Source organism: Calliopsis andreniformis, unplaced genomic scaffold, assembly GCF_051401765.1.
Source record: "Calliopsis andreniformis isolate RMS-2024a unplaced genomic scaffold, iyCalAndr_principal scaffold0022, whole genome shotgun sequence".
Taxonomy (NCBI): domain Eukaryota; kingdom Metazoa; phylum Arthropoda; class Insecta; order Hymenoptera; family Andrenidae; genus Calliopsis; species Calliopsis andreniformis.
In genome coordinates this window covers 2,408,726-2,424,042 of record NW_027480432.1, presented here as the reverse complement: position 1 = coordinate 2,424,042, position 15,317 = coordinate 2,408,726, and the positions used below count along the sequence as shown (strand labels likewise).

The 15,317-nt window shown below is 36.4% G+C and overlaps 3 protein-coding genes and 1 long non-coding RNA gene across 7 annotated transcripts; 1 reads left to right on the top strand and 3 right to left on the bottom strand.

Annotated features, from left to right (window-relative positions):
* Positions 1–4: 4 nt before the first annotated feature.
* On the top strand, positions 5–3,866 carry LOC143186999 (uncharacterized). 2 transcript variants are annotated; one of them, XM_076390912.1, is made up of 5 exons: positions 5–408; positions 852–1,075; positions 1,572–1,854; positions 2,117–2,303; positions 2,361–3,866. In XM_076390912.1, the coding sequence occupies exons 1-5, from the start codon at positions 182–184 to the stop codon at positions 3,861–3,863; spliced, it is 2,424 nt and encodes an 807-aa protein (XP_076247027.1). In that variant the 5' UTR covers positions 5–181; the 3' UTR covers positions 3,864–3,866. The 2 variants fall into 2 exon arrangements, with proteins under 2 accessions (XP_076247027.1, XP_076247028.1); XM_076390913.1 differs by lacking the exon at positions 5–408 and adding an exon at positions 1,329–1,343 and having other exon boundaries at positions 967–1,075; positions 1,509–1,854.
* A 940-nt stretch (positions 3,867–4,806) lies between these two features.
* Atpsyndelta (ATP synthase, delta subunit) lies at positions 4,807–6,024 on the bottom strand. Its single transcript, XM_076390914.1, has 4 exons — positions 5,813–6,024; positions 5,480–5,608; positions 5,198–5,395; positions 4,807–5,100 (listed from the first exon to the last, which is right to left on the bottom strand). The coding sequence occupies exons 2-4, from the start codon at positions 5,597–5,599 to the stop codon at positions 4,933–4,935; spliced, it is 486 nt and encodes a 161-aa protein (XP_076247029.1). The 5' UTR covers positions 5,600–5,608; positions 5,813–6,024; the 3' UTR covers positions 4,807–4,932.
* Positions 6,025–7,729: 1,705 nt separating this feature from the next.
* On the bottom strand, positions 7,730–10,533 carry Prdm13 (PR/SET domain 13). The gene is made up of 5 exons (XM_076391256.1): positions 10,144–10,533; positions 9,684–10,063; positions 9,341–9,590; positions 8,579–9,236; positions 7,730–8,489 (listed from the first exon to the last, which is right to left on the bottom strand). Exons 2-5 carry the CDS (start codon positions 9,888–9,890, stop codon positions 8,255–8,257), a joined length of 1,350 nt encoding a protein of 449 aa, XP_076247371.1. The 5' UTR covers positions 9,891–10,063; positions 10,144–10,533; the 3' UTR covers positions 7,730–8,254.
* LOC143187191 (uncharacterized) lies at positions 10,270–12,663 on the bottom strand. 3 transcript variants are annotated; one of them, XR_013003163.1, is made up of 5 exons: positions 11,741–12,663; positions 11,464–11,651; positions 10,891–11,393; positions 10,588–10,746; positions 10,270–10,406 (listed from the first exon to the last, which is right to left on the bottom strand). It is a non-coding gene; the product is annotated as an uncharacterized LOC143187191 (long non-coding RNA). The 3 variants fall into 3 exon arrangements; XR_013003162.1 differs by having other exon boundaries at positions 11,464–11,635; XR_013003164.1 differs by having other exon boundaries at positions 10,891–11,346; positions 11,464–11,635.
* Between the last annotated feature and the right edge of the window lie 2,654 nt (positions 12,664–15,317).

Genomic DNA, 15,317 nt, shown 5'->3' with positions numbered 1-15,317 from the left:
ATCGTCTAATCCCAAAAGTACTGCGTCTATAATGAAGATAACAGAAACTGCTCCAAAGTAAACCGACGATAAGGGAGATGTCTCATATCGATCGAGCTGTTTCAAAAAATCATATTGACGATCTTGGATACCCGTCTGTATTCATCTTGCTTCATGATTTGTTTTGTACAGCCAGAAAAGTATGGCGACGTGGGAAGGTGAAAAATTTCGGGAGGTCGGTAACGCCGATGATATCGAAGAAAATTTTGATAATATCCTTGTAACGCACGATCTTCAGGATTGCCTCGACGACAGTTTAGATTTAACCAATTTCAGCAAGGTTTATGAACAGAGCGCGGTGTTCGATTATGAGAAATATTCTGAAGATGAAACTCCTCTCGATGAAAGGCTACCTAATGACAACACGGGGTAAGATTACTCGAGTTCAAGATAGATTTCTTTTTAAATACAGATGAAACACTCTTTTTCGTCATTACGTTTATATTAAAGTTGTGAGAAAAATGCAGGAAGAATTGAGAGCTGTTCGTAAACCATTAGTTTGTGCGGCGAACCGTATTTTGTATCCAATCCTTATATGGATATAACACATTTTGAAATTAGACCCTTAATTTTTTGTTTCACGGTGCACGCGCTTTCGTTGAAAATGTTATAAATTTAGCTTATGAATAGCCACAAATAATAATACACTCAACCAAGTGTTACTCATGCGTAGTATTATATATTTTGTTTTTTACTGGCAAATTTTAGTATGTACTGTATATGACAAAACATTAAATCCCTATTGTTGAGAATAAAACTATAATTGATTTGAAATCATTTTTGTAAAATGTAATGTTATAATTTGTTTACAGCTCAATACATCATGCAGTTAGTCCCCATGAAATTTATATGCGAATTCATTCTGGACAAGATGATATATTACCAGGTGAATCTTCACTTGCAACTATTACACTTGAAAGCACAGGTCCTGATATAAATCAAAAACATATTGGCCGTTATATTTGTGAATATGAGGGATGTAATAGAACATATAGCACAGTTGGAAATTTGCGTACCCATATGAAAACCCATAAAGGTAATTTTTATACATTTAGAATACTTATTGTGGTTGAAGTACATCTTGTATTAAAGTTGAATGTCTACAGAAAATGAAAGCTTATCTACTATTAACCATAGAAGTCATCTATGTTAAGTCTGATGCTATAATAGCATTATCACAGATATTACTCTTGTATAATAACTAATATAGAATATGTGCTTTGCATGTTCATGCAACTAATTTAACTTGTTACACTAATTATATTGATGTTCTTTTTGTGCTTGCTAAGATTGAAGGGAAGAAGGTGAGTCTACAAGATGTTACCATTATTGTTACATTTTGTCTTTAAATGTAGCACAGAGAAAGTATGCTCATGCTTTACAAGCTTTTATTTCACATACACTTTTTATTCATTACAAATTCATCACTGCTGGTATAAAGGGATCGCTTTGACCTGCATGGCTTTCAGATACTGCAAGCAATAGGTAGTCCAGCAAACTTTTTATGTGGAGGGAATTCTCAAAACTTTCAGGCGAGTATCGATTTAAATGTGCAGAACCAAGTTGTGGCAAGGCCTTTCTCACGTCGTACAGCCTAAAGATTCACATTAGGGTACACACAAAAGTAAAACCGTTTGAATGCAACCACAACGGCTGCGAGAAAGCATTCAATACCCTTTACAGACTGAGAGCTCACCAAAGACTTCACAGTGGCAATACATTCAACTGCGAAGAGACTGGATGTGTAAAATTCTTCACTACTTTAAGTGATCTCAAGAAACATATTCGTACTCATACTCAAGAAAGACCTTACAAGTATGTTTTCTTAGAATTCTTAGTTACTAGATTACATACTTGGTTTTGTGCTTAATTATGCTTGCATATCATATCTTATTTCCTTATCACATAATCGGAATTCAAATAATCACTTGTATTTTAGTACTACAAAATACAAATAATTAAAAAATATAACTCTCATAATTGGTACAGGTCCAACATCAATTATATTCATGTTGGCACCATTGTAAACTATGTAACATGCAGTCTAGCCGAAACAAAATGATAATTATGTTTCCAGATGTCGGGAAAAAGGATGTGGTAAAGCTTTCACAGCATCTCATCATTTAAAAACGCATAAGAGGACACACACGGGAGAACGACCTTACGTGTGTACTCATGAAAACTGTAAAAGGTCCTTTACTACACCACATAGTTTAAAAAGTCACCTGAAAACTCACAAGAGAACAATTACTAACGATGAAACGGTATGTATTTTAATTGTAATTATATTACGTTGTATTACATAATATTGCTTGTTATAGAAATCAGAACGAAACCAAGATGAAAGTGGAAACCAAAGAAATAATGATTTATTAAAGTCTGAAATTGATATTGACGAAACAGCTTGTAAAAATACAAATGTGCCATCGTATGCTATTATACAATTATCTACTAGTAATACACAAAACGATAGTATAACTTTCTTATCTCCAAAAAGTGCAAATGATCAACAGTCAACTTCTGCAAATAATATGTTAGATATCTTAAGGCAAAACAGACTTGATGAACAATTGGACTCAAGTAAAACCGCTGGAATTACTCTTCTTACGTCAGAAAATGTTATTTTAAACGAATTCAACAAACATACTATTGATAATTTTAATAATAATGAAAGTTTTAGTAAATTTAAAATATTTGATGATGCAAACGATTCGAGTTTACAACAGGATCACAATCACTCGAATGAAACACAGGATAACGAAGCAAATAGTGTAACAAAATCTAATTCAATTAATTTGGAGCAGAAACTCATACAAGATAATTTACGCGGCACAATTGCTCACATGTCAGAGCAAACAGATTTTGCAAGCAACGTGCAACAGTATGACAATCGTACAGCCATCACAGAAGAAACGTATAATAGTCAATCAAATGTTGAACCAGCTGTTAATAGCAGCGCGCCATTGTATAGCACCGATTCTGTTACTAGTCATGTATCAAATATCGTTAGTTCCTCTAGTGAAACGCAGCTTTTTGATAATGGAATAGAGAACCTTTCATTTATTGGTGATACTTTGCGAACTGGTTCTCTTAATGAAGTGGAACAGTCATTGGATACTAACGTTGTCGCAACAGCACAATCGGAAGCTATTGAACTAGCAATAGCATCTGAAGAAGAAATACCTTCTCCTTGGATAGACGCCATGGCATTGGCAACTCCGTCTGCTTTGAGGAGACAATCCTGGTCTGAATTAAATGCTTTTCCAACGGCTGTTCATTCATTAGTTGACCTAGTTGAACCAGAACCATACCCATTACAGATAGACAATCAATTACAGTCACTGCAACAGTTGGAGAATGTTAATTTGGTAGACGTAGAAGGATTAACCACGAGTATTGAAACGACACACTGTCAAAAGAACACTGATAATAAAGAAAAAGAAGATAGTATAAAAATGAAGAAGAATAGGAACGTTTTACAGGAGATCACAGCAGAAGCAGATATATGCAAATGTATTGATTGCAAATGCGATCACGTACAGAATTGTCATAATTGCTCAAATAGTACAACAGAGGAAGTTAATAAAAAAGATGCATCACCCAAAGTAGTAGATGATTTTGTGTCTAGTTTACAGAACGATTGCTTATGCGATAATGAATCTGGTAGTTGTGGCTCTTGTTGTGTTGTTATTTGCTTGAAAACGCTACAACAATTACAAAAAGTATTCAGTCGCAATTGTTGTAAAAGTACTACCAATATAGCGTGTTGTGGAGACAAAATATTGCCATCATTAATGAAATGCCAATTAACTAGAAACCAATGAAACGATTTGTTTAAAGCATCTAGTCATGCCAAGAAAATCATATTTTTGCATACATCTTTATTAAGAGTTTGTTATTTATCGTGATGTATAGATTAGTTCGCTTAATTTTAAATGCGATTTTTCACAGAGATATTAAGTTTAAACACATGTTACCTAGGACAAATTGAGAGTATGGGACTGTGTGTACATACCTGTACTATATTTGAAGAGACTTTGTTATATAGATGCAATATATTACATAGGTGTTATAATATATTTCACAGCGTGCCAATATATTTGTAGTTTTTCTACTTAAAAGTTTTTAAGTACACACTATTAATGTAGTATAGTTTAAAGTAAAGAGATCTATTGGTTTAACGAAACGAAAAATAGTAAAATATTAATGTTTCAAATGTCTGGAAAATATATTTTACAATTATATATATATATATTCTGATCAGTACAATATATTTTTAATGTACAAATATGTACACATCATCTATTTTATGTATGATGGTTTGAAAAATATTTGACACTACAAACGAAGTATAAGTGATATTCAGTAAATTATAATGTATTTTTAAAAAAGTCGTCAGTCGTGTAAGGCATTATGCATCAAATACTTTAGACAGCAATTGAAAATTTGACATAAAATATTTATTGTGCAATAATATCTAGGAGATATTCCGTGATGTCATTGTTACTAAAACGTACTCAAATATTTGAATTATTTAAAGCTTTTAATTGTGACAATAAAAAATGCTGTTTCATAATTTTAACATTAAAATTTTCATGACTGTTATAAGTACTTGTTAAATACGACAAAATCAATGTACCTAAATAGTTTTTAAACGAAAAGAAATTTTATTGTATTATAATAAAAGAAAATTTGACTAACATGTAATAAATTATAAAATAAAATTGCATAATGTTACTTTCATTTATGGTAAAGTTAATATGAATGTAACTTAGTAATATTGTTTTATTATTACTGCATTTATACACAGTAGTATGACAGAAATGTGGTGAATATACAGCCTAAATTATTAACACGGAGCAATGAGTTTACATTAATATATTTGTACAAGGCTTATTGTGCAGCCTGTACTAGAGCTTCTGCAACTTCAACTGCAATAGCTGCTTCAGCTCTGTCCTTGTCTGAGGATGCAGATGAAAGTTGCTGTTGAGCTTTACTTAGAATATCTCGAGCTGCACCACTATCTAAGTCTTCTACAGGGTGAGCCTCTTCTGCTAGAATCTGTGTAATTTTTAATATGTTAGTGAATATTTTAAACCGGTTATACCAAAGTATTTGATATAATTTGGCTCATTACTTTGATACATCATAAATGTACCTGTATACTATTGTCTTCATTTATGGTAATAGTACCAGAAGAAACAAAGACCTTTTTGGTTGCTCCACCTTCTTCGTACACTGTAACTACCCCAGGCTTTAATACAGCCAATGTGGGAACATGTTTTGGTAAAATACCAAAAGACCCAGAGAATGACGGTACATCTACTTGTTTGATCACAGCTTGATCATAAAATACCTGCAATTATTAGCACAGTGAAAGTTTATAAATTTACATACAATAGAGCATTTGCAGAAGATATTTGTCCAAAGATTGTTATACCTGATTAGCTCCGGCGAAAGTAAATTTCATTTGATCGCTAGCTGGTCCATCAGCATAAGTTCTTCTTTGATTACGAATGTATCTCAAGTAGGGGCGTAAATTACGAGCAAGAGTTGCCATTTTAATCAGCTAAAAAAGAAGTATAGTTGTGAATTCTTTTGACAATTACTGTGACACAGAAAATTTAAGTCAGAATGATAGAAGTGATTACATCACAACATCGGAGACATGCATAACCCATCTTTCATAATTTCGTGAATATTACGTACTAAATGCAAGGCCGTATAAATAAAGAATGATTACTTTTATTAACTATAACTTTTGCAAGCCTACCTGATTATTAATTAACTGTGTTTCACACTGTAATTAAGTTAGAGCAAATATCACAGATATGAGTTGACCATCGGCTGTTACAGGCAGATCGAAGTACTCGTGGAGTACTAGCATTGACGAAGTATAGGCTAGATTTATCACCTAATATATATTTTTTATCAATCAAGTAATATGCAAATGTTTATTACTCGTTTATGTTATTTAAAATGCAGAGATTGAAAATGATTACAAAGTCTGCATATTATACTATGTAATGATAGGTATAATACAATTTTTCATGAACATGTTTGCAGTTGTTTCATTCTCTTTTATAGCCTATAACCTGTGAAGTTCTAAATAAAAATTTATTTATTTACAAATCTGTAATATAAGGGTCCATAATACTTAGAGAGACTCTACAATTAATTGTTCATTAACGTCGACAGGTGAAAATTGTTCACTTATTGTAAAAACAGCATTTGAAAAATTTAGCCAAAACATGGACACTGAAACACTATCACCACGTAGCGGTGAAACCTATGAACTAACGCCCCATTTATTTGTAAACTACTAAAGAAAAGATAATTTATTGTTTTTGTTTAAATAGTCAATTTTTTATGCATTTATTAATATATTTAGAATCTATTCTTCTTCCTCTATGTGATTCTGTACTATTTTACAAGAAAAATACACGGTTAATTGTGTTTTAATATTTTGAAAATTACTTTTGGGGCACCGGCCCCTGATGATACGGCCCTTAAGAAAAGTTGCTCGCGACAACTTCGCCATCTAGCGGTGAAACCTATGAACTAACGCCCCATTTAAAATATACAGGAATCTAAAAACTTATTTATTAATTAATTTATACATAAATGGCGGGTATAGAAGGGTTTATTGTTGAATGCAAAATATTGTTGCATTCATTATGCAACAATATCAAGCGCCAGAATAATTTAAAAAAATTTATTTCGAAGGGGCACCGGTTCTTGATAATACGAGCCTTATTCTACGGAACTAGTGGCGCCATCTCTCGGAATTTGAGAATTGAGTTTCCACCCGCGCGTCCCTTGCCCACAAGCTGGAACGCGGCGGGGCCATAGGCGGAGGCACAAAAAATCCGTAGATCCAATAGCGTAGGCACCTTATGAATTTACAATAATCGCTTTTTTGCATTAATTACGACATGTTTGTGTTTCAGATTGCTACGTAATAAATTAATATGCTTCGACAAGACCTCTGAATGCTCTAGTTGTCAATAAATTAATAAATAAACGAGATTTAGCTGTATTTGTAAAGTAAGTGTTTAGAGTGGTTTTTAGTTATAAATAAATTATTCTGGCGCTTGATATTGTTGCATAATGAATTTCAGAAGCCTTACAACCCTTCTATACCCGCCAATTATGTATAAATTAATTAATAAATAAGTTTTTAGATTCCTGTATATTTTAAATGGGACGTTAGTTCATTGGTTTCACCGCTAGATGGCGAAGTTGTCGCGAGCAACTTTTCTTAAGGGCCGTATCATCAGGAGCCGGTGCCCCAAAAGTAATTTTCAAAATATTAAAACACAATTAACCGTGTATTTTTCTTGTAAAATAGTACAGAATCGCATAGATGAAGAAGAATAGATTCTAAATATATTAATAAATGCATAAAAAATTGACTATTTAAACAAAAACAATAAATTATCTTTTCTTTAGTAATTTACAATGCTATATTTTATTCTGGCAATAAGTACGCACTCTTTTTAGTTAATTAATGTCATTCTGCTACTATTTTGTATTGTAATGTTGTTAATTTATTACTTTTTAATCATTTAGAGAATTTCTTTTATAGAAGAGCATCTGTACTTAATGACATAGCTCTTAAGAAAATTTGCAGATGCACAATGTCTTAGGAGAAAGAAATTCAACAACAAATTTTATAGAATAACAATATTCTTTTAATATCTCGATTAAAAACTAAGATAACAATTGTCTTAAGTCTAATATTTAAAAGCGTATCTTTATAGTTTAGAATTTTGTACTATAATGAGCGATGGTCCGAACAGCTCGGCTGTAGTTTGATAGTTTAGTTTTCTATATAACATATTGTTTTTGCTATAAGTAATAACTATTATCTTACATTTCTAAATATAAAAAGATTGTGTAAAAGCTGCAAGTTGTAGAACAAAATATCCGATATTTTTTAACATACTTCTTTTCAGACCATTTGCACTTACTTATGCTAAATAAATATTTACAATTTATTCTTATTTTACAAAAATAATTCAAATATACATCAATAAAAATTGGCCCCAGTTTTCACTATTTTATAAATTGAAGGAAGTTCAACATTACTGGAGGACTTTGTACACGAGTTTGTTAACAAAAATATCACCTTTCTCTTTGAAACAGACATAATTGTAGATCTACTTGGGCTTGAAGCACCCATTTTCCTATTTTTCACGTCTTTCCTTCTATATTAAACTTCAATTCCGTCCGACGACGTGTCCGACGTCTGATCCACATTGTCCTGATGCCTCGATCTGATGTGCCTCTCGAGGTCCCTTCTTCTGACCAACACCTTTCCACATAATTCGCATCGGTAAGGCGTTTCTCCATCAGCGTGCAGTCGAACATGTTTGTTCAAATTACTGGGATCTCCAAATGGTCGCAAACAGTATTTGCATTTTAGTGGTTTGTAGCCTGTATGCGTTCTGCAAAAAAAAAAAGAGTAATAGTACCTAAATTTTAAGATAAGACGCGCTATAACTTTACTAAAATTATAAAGTATCGCGAGGCTTACCTAATATGGATTTTCAATCCATATTTCCTCGAATAGACTTTCCCACAGTAAATGCATAGGTGTCCCTGCTTCGATTTCCCAAGATTACTGACTATCGTCTCCATTTGAGCTGCATGCGCGTCAGTCGCGATGGGTGTCATAGTCGTTTGGACGTTGTACGGTGTCAGAACGTTTTCTTCCGTAGTCGGTATGCAGACACCCGAGAAAATGTTGCTCTGACCCATATATGGCTTGAAGGCGGAGCTTCTGAAGCTCAAATCCTTCCTGACGGGCGACACTTGACTCAACGAGTTGGGCGAAATTTGCATGGTTGATGAATTAGGCGAATGCTGGTTGGAAGACGATGGGGAAGGTTGATTTGATGAGCTCGACGAACCGTTGTTCGCCAGGGAAATATTGGAGTCTGTGTTTTCCTCTTTCAGCGGAGATATTTTAAGAGGCGACGTCCGCGACGATTTGGTCAGCTCAAATTTGAAGGTAGATGGAGGGAACACGCTGAGAGACAGGCTCGATCTCGGCAACGAAATGAATTCTTTTGCCAACACAGACCAAAGGTAATTAGTGTCCAATCGATTGCATTTTAAAGCTAGATGAATCTTCAATGGATTTGGATATTCAAATAGATTGTTGCACATGTGACAAATGTAGCGATTTTGACCTGTAAAATTCAATAAGTATTTTATAAAGCTGCTATTTCTAAAGATATATGTTTTTTAAAACTGATCATAAAAGCTAAGAGATTTTTTAACAAAGAATTCTTACCTTGAATATTCGACGGTGTGAGAAATGGCATATTCATCATGGCCAAAATATTCTCAGTGAACCACATTAATAATGGTTCGCCTGGCGTTATGCTTCTTATGGTTTTTAATATCACTCCTTTATCGGTAATCATGAGAAGAACATTACAGCTCTGACAATCTTTCGCGAAGGTGACGATTTTGAGCCAACACGAAGTGCTTACGAGCCCATCCACACAGTATAGACGTCCATCTGCATCGGCAACTTCCACCTGTCGATGTATCCAATTTAATTTAGTTCTTGTATATCTAATTGTAAATTAATTTGAAACAATGGAGCAATAAATTAACGTTTCTCCACTTACATACTGTATGACCGAAGTACTTTTCTGCGATAATTTATTCACATCAATGATTTCCGTGGAAGAATCTCTGCCAAGAACCCCCGCAGCCCTGACTGTTGGTCTATCCACGATTCCTTGAGATAACGTTGTCCTCTCAAGTGCCTGGATGCTCATCATCAAAGCGTTTTCAGTAACCACGGGATATATAATTGCATTCGTCGAATCCATTTTAATGTAACAATGATCTTAGTATCCGATCCTATTCTTGGCTCAGTATATCAGATCTTCGTGAACATAACACTTGTCTCTACCCCCTTGACGTTCCAATTTCTTCACTTGAAACTTGCACAATTATGAACTTAATACTTGTCAGGTGTTAAATGATCACTAAACTCATGAAACTGGAAAAGGCGATGAAGTTGTCAATATCGAGGTCTCCCGATGATAGCGATGCGATGGCGAGGTGTCAACTGAGTACGACCTGTATACCGCACGTGGCTTATATTCAGAGGGCTTATGCCCCGAATTGACTACTAGGGGTCTAGTCAACTACTCCCCTCCAGCGTCCAGCCCTAGCGCTTCGTATACGTGTAATTGTATTTAAAGAGCCGGCTAGGGGTAACTCGGCCTTTTCGGCTCGTGATTCTCGAATCCTGACGCGCTGCCAATCATTGGGGGTGGAGTTTGTGGTTCGTCTGGTGGGGGCTGCACAGGGTGCAATGATGTTCTGATTGCAAGGTGGATCTACGCAACCAAATAAGAATTATTTCTAGCAGCTGCTTTTTTTTCAATTATCTATATACTTTCTTATAAACTTTACATTTGTTCTGGTAATTATGAAAGTGGTAAAATAAAAAATGAGAGATGAATGCAGTTTGTTTAGAGTTTTCATTTAGACCATTTTCATAATTATCGGCACACTTACTTTTTATTAGTTTTATACTTTTTCAACTGTTATATTGTCCTCTATGCGTTCTTTCAAATATGTTTCATTACATCTGGTTCGAAATCCTTTGATAATTTTATAATGAAGCAATGCTTTGAGCAAAATAATCCTTGTAAACTTATGTTTACCTTGCAAAATCTAGAAAATTTACTTTCTACGGAATTTTTAAACGAGAATTTATTAAAAATAGTGTGAAGAAAATGTACTGATAAATTTTATAACAAATGGAACAAGGAACCAATGTATTTTGTTACCTCAACATCTAGGTATCGTCTTACTCACGTAGGCACGCGTAACAATGGTCTCTTCAAAGGAGAACCGCTAATTATACTCGCTATAGCAGGTGCCAGGGTGTCGCCACGAATGCTTAAATGCGTATTCATCAAGGGGATGTATCGCGGAAGCGTTCGCGCAGATTGCCCTGCTTATTGAAAGCTCACCGCGACTGGCGCCGGATTGTCTGACCCATTTTCGACCTGCAAATACCTACAGAGTCCTTAATCTTTCATAATCACTGGTGCGCGACGCGAAGGAGCACAGGTAAACCATTGCATGCGCCCAATTTCATCGAACCCTTCTGTATATCTGTATATTTAGATTGCCTTCCGGTACTTTAATGAAACCATGCAAAATTTTATGATCAATTAGCTAGTTTTAGGCGTCATTATTCGTTTTATAAGAATTAGACCTGGTCTTTCCGTATTCCTCCTCGCATACTGGGGGTGAAATTCTGGTTTTCTGAATTTAAAATAGACAGAAGTCAACGTTAAATTGTCACTTATCATCTGAAAATTAGTGAATTAGAAGACTTAAATTTAGTGTAAGAGATGCATAATATTTTCCATTTATTCGTACTTAATTTTTCGATCGACTGAGGTAAAGAAGCACATGAGTGTGACACACAGGTCGTGCGCTCGTCACCAGGAGCCAAGCCTGGATGTTTGATGGGGCTATAAAAGCCTCATGTGAAAGGACATTGTTTGGCTCAGCTGCAATCCAATGTGCGGTCCGTCGAGGACGAGGGATCCTGCCGAAAGGTGCATCTGAATCAACGGTTGATTAGGAAATTAAGGGCCTCATTCTTCTCGCACGCGTGCATAGATTGCGATCAAGCGATACCGCTTGGATTTACCTAATCGCTCCTCAATCTAGGTGTCTGTCCCGCCTACCACCCAATGAAGAATCCTGATTTTATTTTATCTCAAGCGACGAACGACCTCCAACAGTGATTCCTTCTGCCTACAGCTTGAAGAGAACTGATAATTTACGTACATACGTTGACTCGACGCATGTCAATAATTTTGGTGTATTGTTATTCCAACTACTGTTCGTTAGTTTTATATAGTTTTCTTAGCGTTTAGCTTAGGATTGCAGAAGGAACTGCAAAATGTCCACGCCTAATGAGCTACCTTAATCTTTGTTCTACGCGATTACGTGGCTACAGGTATTCCCTGCTAATTGCTAGTACCGAACGATTGCTTACTGACGACGCTCGAGGTTAATACGTTGATTTTTATCTCGTTCTGGTTTCAAGACATTTAGCTTTATTGCGGTCATTTAGATCTCAACAGAGTTCAAGCTTCTGTTATTTCCAGTTAACGATTTCCAAGTGACTTTTTCACGATCAGGTGCATTAGAAGCCTGCACAATTCTACTAAAATTGCTCGAAGAGATAGAACGTGGCATCTCGCCACTCAGGAGGGTAACCAGAAGAAGGGTATGGTTCCTTCGTTGGTGGGTTTCCTGTGTAAGTGATGTGATTCATCTAGGACGAATGGTGCCGGACCAGGGAATGACACGAGTGTTCACAAGCTGCACCAACCCCTCTCTCTGGTCCCTCGAAGTTCAAGCACGAGTGTTTCGCCATTCTCTGTTGCCCCACGCATGAACGAAAGCAAGCCACGGCAAGTGTTCCAACCCCCTCCTTCACTTCGGTAGCGGTAACAATACTGTGAAAACCGGAGCTCTATCCTCTATAATTTACCATCTATCTTTTTTCTTTACTCAAGATGTAGATTTATTTTCTTGGTGGCTCCGTGTACTTAAAACAAGAGAGCCTTCAGAACTGAAAATTAAGATATTTTAGAAAAACGTATATTGAAGATTTCAAGATTAAAGCGTCTAATATATTTTTAGAGATAAATGTTTGAATTGTTCTGTATTTAATAGGTAATATTTTTGATCCTTACCGCAGCGGCTGGATAAATTTTAGTTTTTGCCCGCATCCTGACTAGGGGACCCACCCCCTGACTGTCTCTTTCTAAAATCAGGGTGCATTCAGAGAAGCGCGAGCCGGCGAGCAAGTGTTCCGCCGTGACCAATGGGCCCTTGCACGCATGTGCGCGCTTCCCAATGCGATATTAATATCGCGATTATCATCTACGTATTATCATCCGCCCCTCGGTGCACGATGCTCAAAATAAGTCTGCGAGAAACACCCTCTCTTCAGCTTGTGCGGCTGCATGTACCTTCAACAATTGCTCATGGCACTAGCAATGGTACTTTCACTCAGAAAGGACTCCTATAAACAATTTTACTTCATTCAGTATTATTTGCAAATTACTGCTCAATACTTTAACATAAAAATAACAAAAATTGTAGGAATTCAGAATTTTTTATGCACTTTAATTCTCTGCTTTAGGGCTTTTATAGTAGTTTGGAGTTAGTTAATTAATACATGTGGATAAATTTAAGTCAGTAATGACACGAGTGTCTCCTCCAGCCTCAGAGATTGAATGTCGGCGAAAGCGCGGATGTAGACCCCTTCGCCACGCATGTAACAAATCTTATTGTTCAGCGCCCTTTTACGAGATTCTATATAACGCAACCACGCTGGATGCTACGGGGCGAAGCCTGAATTATGGTCGTCTTTGCGGGGAGGTGACCATAAAGGTAATTCGTCTCGGTTCTGCAAGTGTCAAAAGCCTATCCCTAATAGCTGTTCCAACGAGACTCTGTCTCATGTATTATTAATTTTCGCCGGAAGATGCTGGAAACACAGATTGTTTATTAGTGATATAATTTTTGCAATGGAGGTAACATATATGCAAATAATTAACGTTAAATATAATAAGAAATTGTATAGGATAGCAAAGTAGTACTTCAAAAACTTACAGTGTACAGGCACTTGCATCGCCTGCAGTCAGGTTTTAGTTGTTTTGGTCACGTGCCACTGACATATTGTCTGTGTCTCATATAGCCGAGTGTGCTGTAATACGACACGTGCCATGATGGTCCGCAACGCGATAACAGAAGTCGGTGCACCCCATCTTCGGTTTCCTATTTAACCATTAACCCTATTTATTTGATTTTAAGAGTCAATTCATTCGATGAAGCATCACGGGCAAACATGTAGACCATGTCATCCCTATTTCAATTTTAAAATCTAGAAATCTGTGTGCTATTTTTGTAATTATTCTTCATACGAAAGCTGAAATAAAAAAAATATTCTGTTCGAATTATTAGCCCCAAGAATGTTCTGGACCTCTGTACAGGAGAGTATCACGTGAAAATACAGGTGACACGGGTCGCATGCTTAAAAAACGCAGGACCCTCTCTCATCGAACTGTGACACGGGGTTACTTGGTCCATCCTGGCCCCCCTTGAGTCTCCCTAAAACACGATTCACTTGGCACACAAGTTTTGTGCATATAATGCGCGGTATCGGGACGAGCCCCGCCGCTTAATTTAATCCAATACAATATGGCTCCCCTCACCTTGTCGTTCATCGCTGGAAGGGGTGCGTTAAAGAGGGTGGGTGGCTTTTTAAAACTGTGCCGATCTCAATTCACCGTGAAACCTCATCCTATTATGATCGATCTAATCCTGATTGGCCTGGACAGGTTTTTTACTTTCGCGGTTTACCGACCACCGAGTGTTTATCTAATTTCGAGGATGGACAGATTCGGATGTTCCTCTTTGTCCTTATCTTCCTTCAACTATCTCGCGAACATCCTCCTCTCGAATACGTATATATTAACTGACCTAATTCTCTCGTTTGAGCGACATAGAATAGTTGCACTTTTCGTCGTCTTTCGCTTATTCCACCCTAGATTTGCGACTTTTCCTAAGACAAAGAATGAGTTAAGCTTATAGCTGTCAATTAACATTGACCTTCCAGGCAGCCGGGCATTTCAACCGATTGCAGTGATCTCTACAAAGAAGCAAAACCTGTTGGAATACCGTTTACCGAATCGCGTTGCTATACGGTATTATCCGTGCGCAGCAGACTGTGACGGCGCCTTTTTGTAATTGCAGGCACCTTTGGCCCAACTTCGCTACCCTTCCGCAAGGCAGGTGCGCACAGGTCTAAGGTAATCTAATAAACGCGAAGTCGTGGGGGGCTGGTACTGAAGGCGCCGACGTTAACGATCCCCCAGACTTCCTGTCGCCAGAATCTTTTTTCCAAAGATACCATTCAAAAGTTTATACTTTCTATTTTATTTTTGCCTATCACCTCAGACAATCTTCGGTTATACTTGACTGTCTTACGGCTGAGACCTTGTCATTTCTTAACAAAATTTTTTGACCTTTATGAGATTACTTTATTGCGCTGCGGACCTTGCTCGCAATTCGAACCTGTCTAGTGGATTCGTGGTCTTTGGAAGTCTACATTCAAGTTACGTACGCGTTGTCTCTCTATTTTGACCCATAATCCGGAATAACAAGCGATAAGGGGAGGCAAAATTAAGTTCGACGGTTTTAGCGAC

What these genes read in the sequence shown, in the direction of transcription:
- Prdm13 (XM_076391256.1), bottom strand. Translation starts at nt 9,890, where the DNA reads ATGGATTCGACGAATGCAATTATATATCCCGTGGTTACTGAAAACGCT. An exon ending in CACACCGTCGAATATTCAAG is followed by an intron (nt 9,237 to 9,340) that starts GTAAGAATTCTT and finishes TGAATTTTACAG; the next exon opens with GTCAAAATCGCTACATTTGT. An exon ending in GGATTGAAAATCCATATTAG is followed by an intron (nt 8,490 to 8,578) that starts GTAAGCCTCGCG and finishes TTTTTTTTGCAG; the next exon opens with AACGCATACAGGCTACAAAC.
- LOC143186999 (XM_076390912.1), top strand. Translation starts at nt 182, where the DNA reads ATGGCGACGTGGGAAGGTGAAAAATTTCGGGAGGTCGGTAACGCCGAT. An exon ending in CTACCTAATGACAACACGGG is followed by an intron (nt 409 to 851) that starts GTAAGATTACTC and finishes ATTTGTTTACAG; the next exon opens with CTCAATACATCATGCAGTTA. An exon ending in CAATTACTAACGATGAAACG is followed by an intron (nt 2,304 to 2,360) that starts GTATGTATTTTA and finishes TGCTTGTTATAG; the next exon opens with AAATCAGAACGAAACCAAGA.
- Atpsyndelta (XM_076390914.1), bottom strand. Translation starts at nt 5,599, where the DNA reads ATGGCAACTCTTGCTCGTAATTTACGCCCCTACTTGAGATACATTCGT. An exon ending in CTTTCGCCGGAGCTAATCAG is followed by an intron (nt 5,396 to 5,479) that starts GTATAACAATCT and finishes TAATAATTGCAG; the next exon opens with GTATTTTATGATCAAGCTGT. An exon ending in ATGAAGACAATAGTATACAG is followed by an intron (nt 5,101 to 5,197) that starts GTACATTTATGA and finishes AAAATTACACAG; the next exon opens with ATTCTAGCAGAAGAGGCTCA.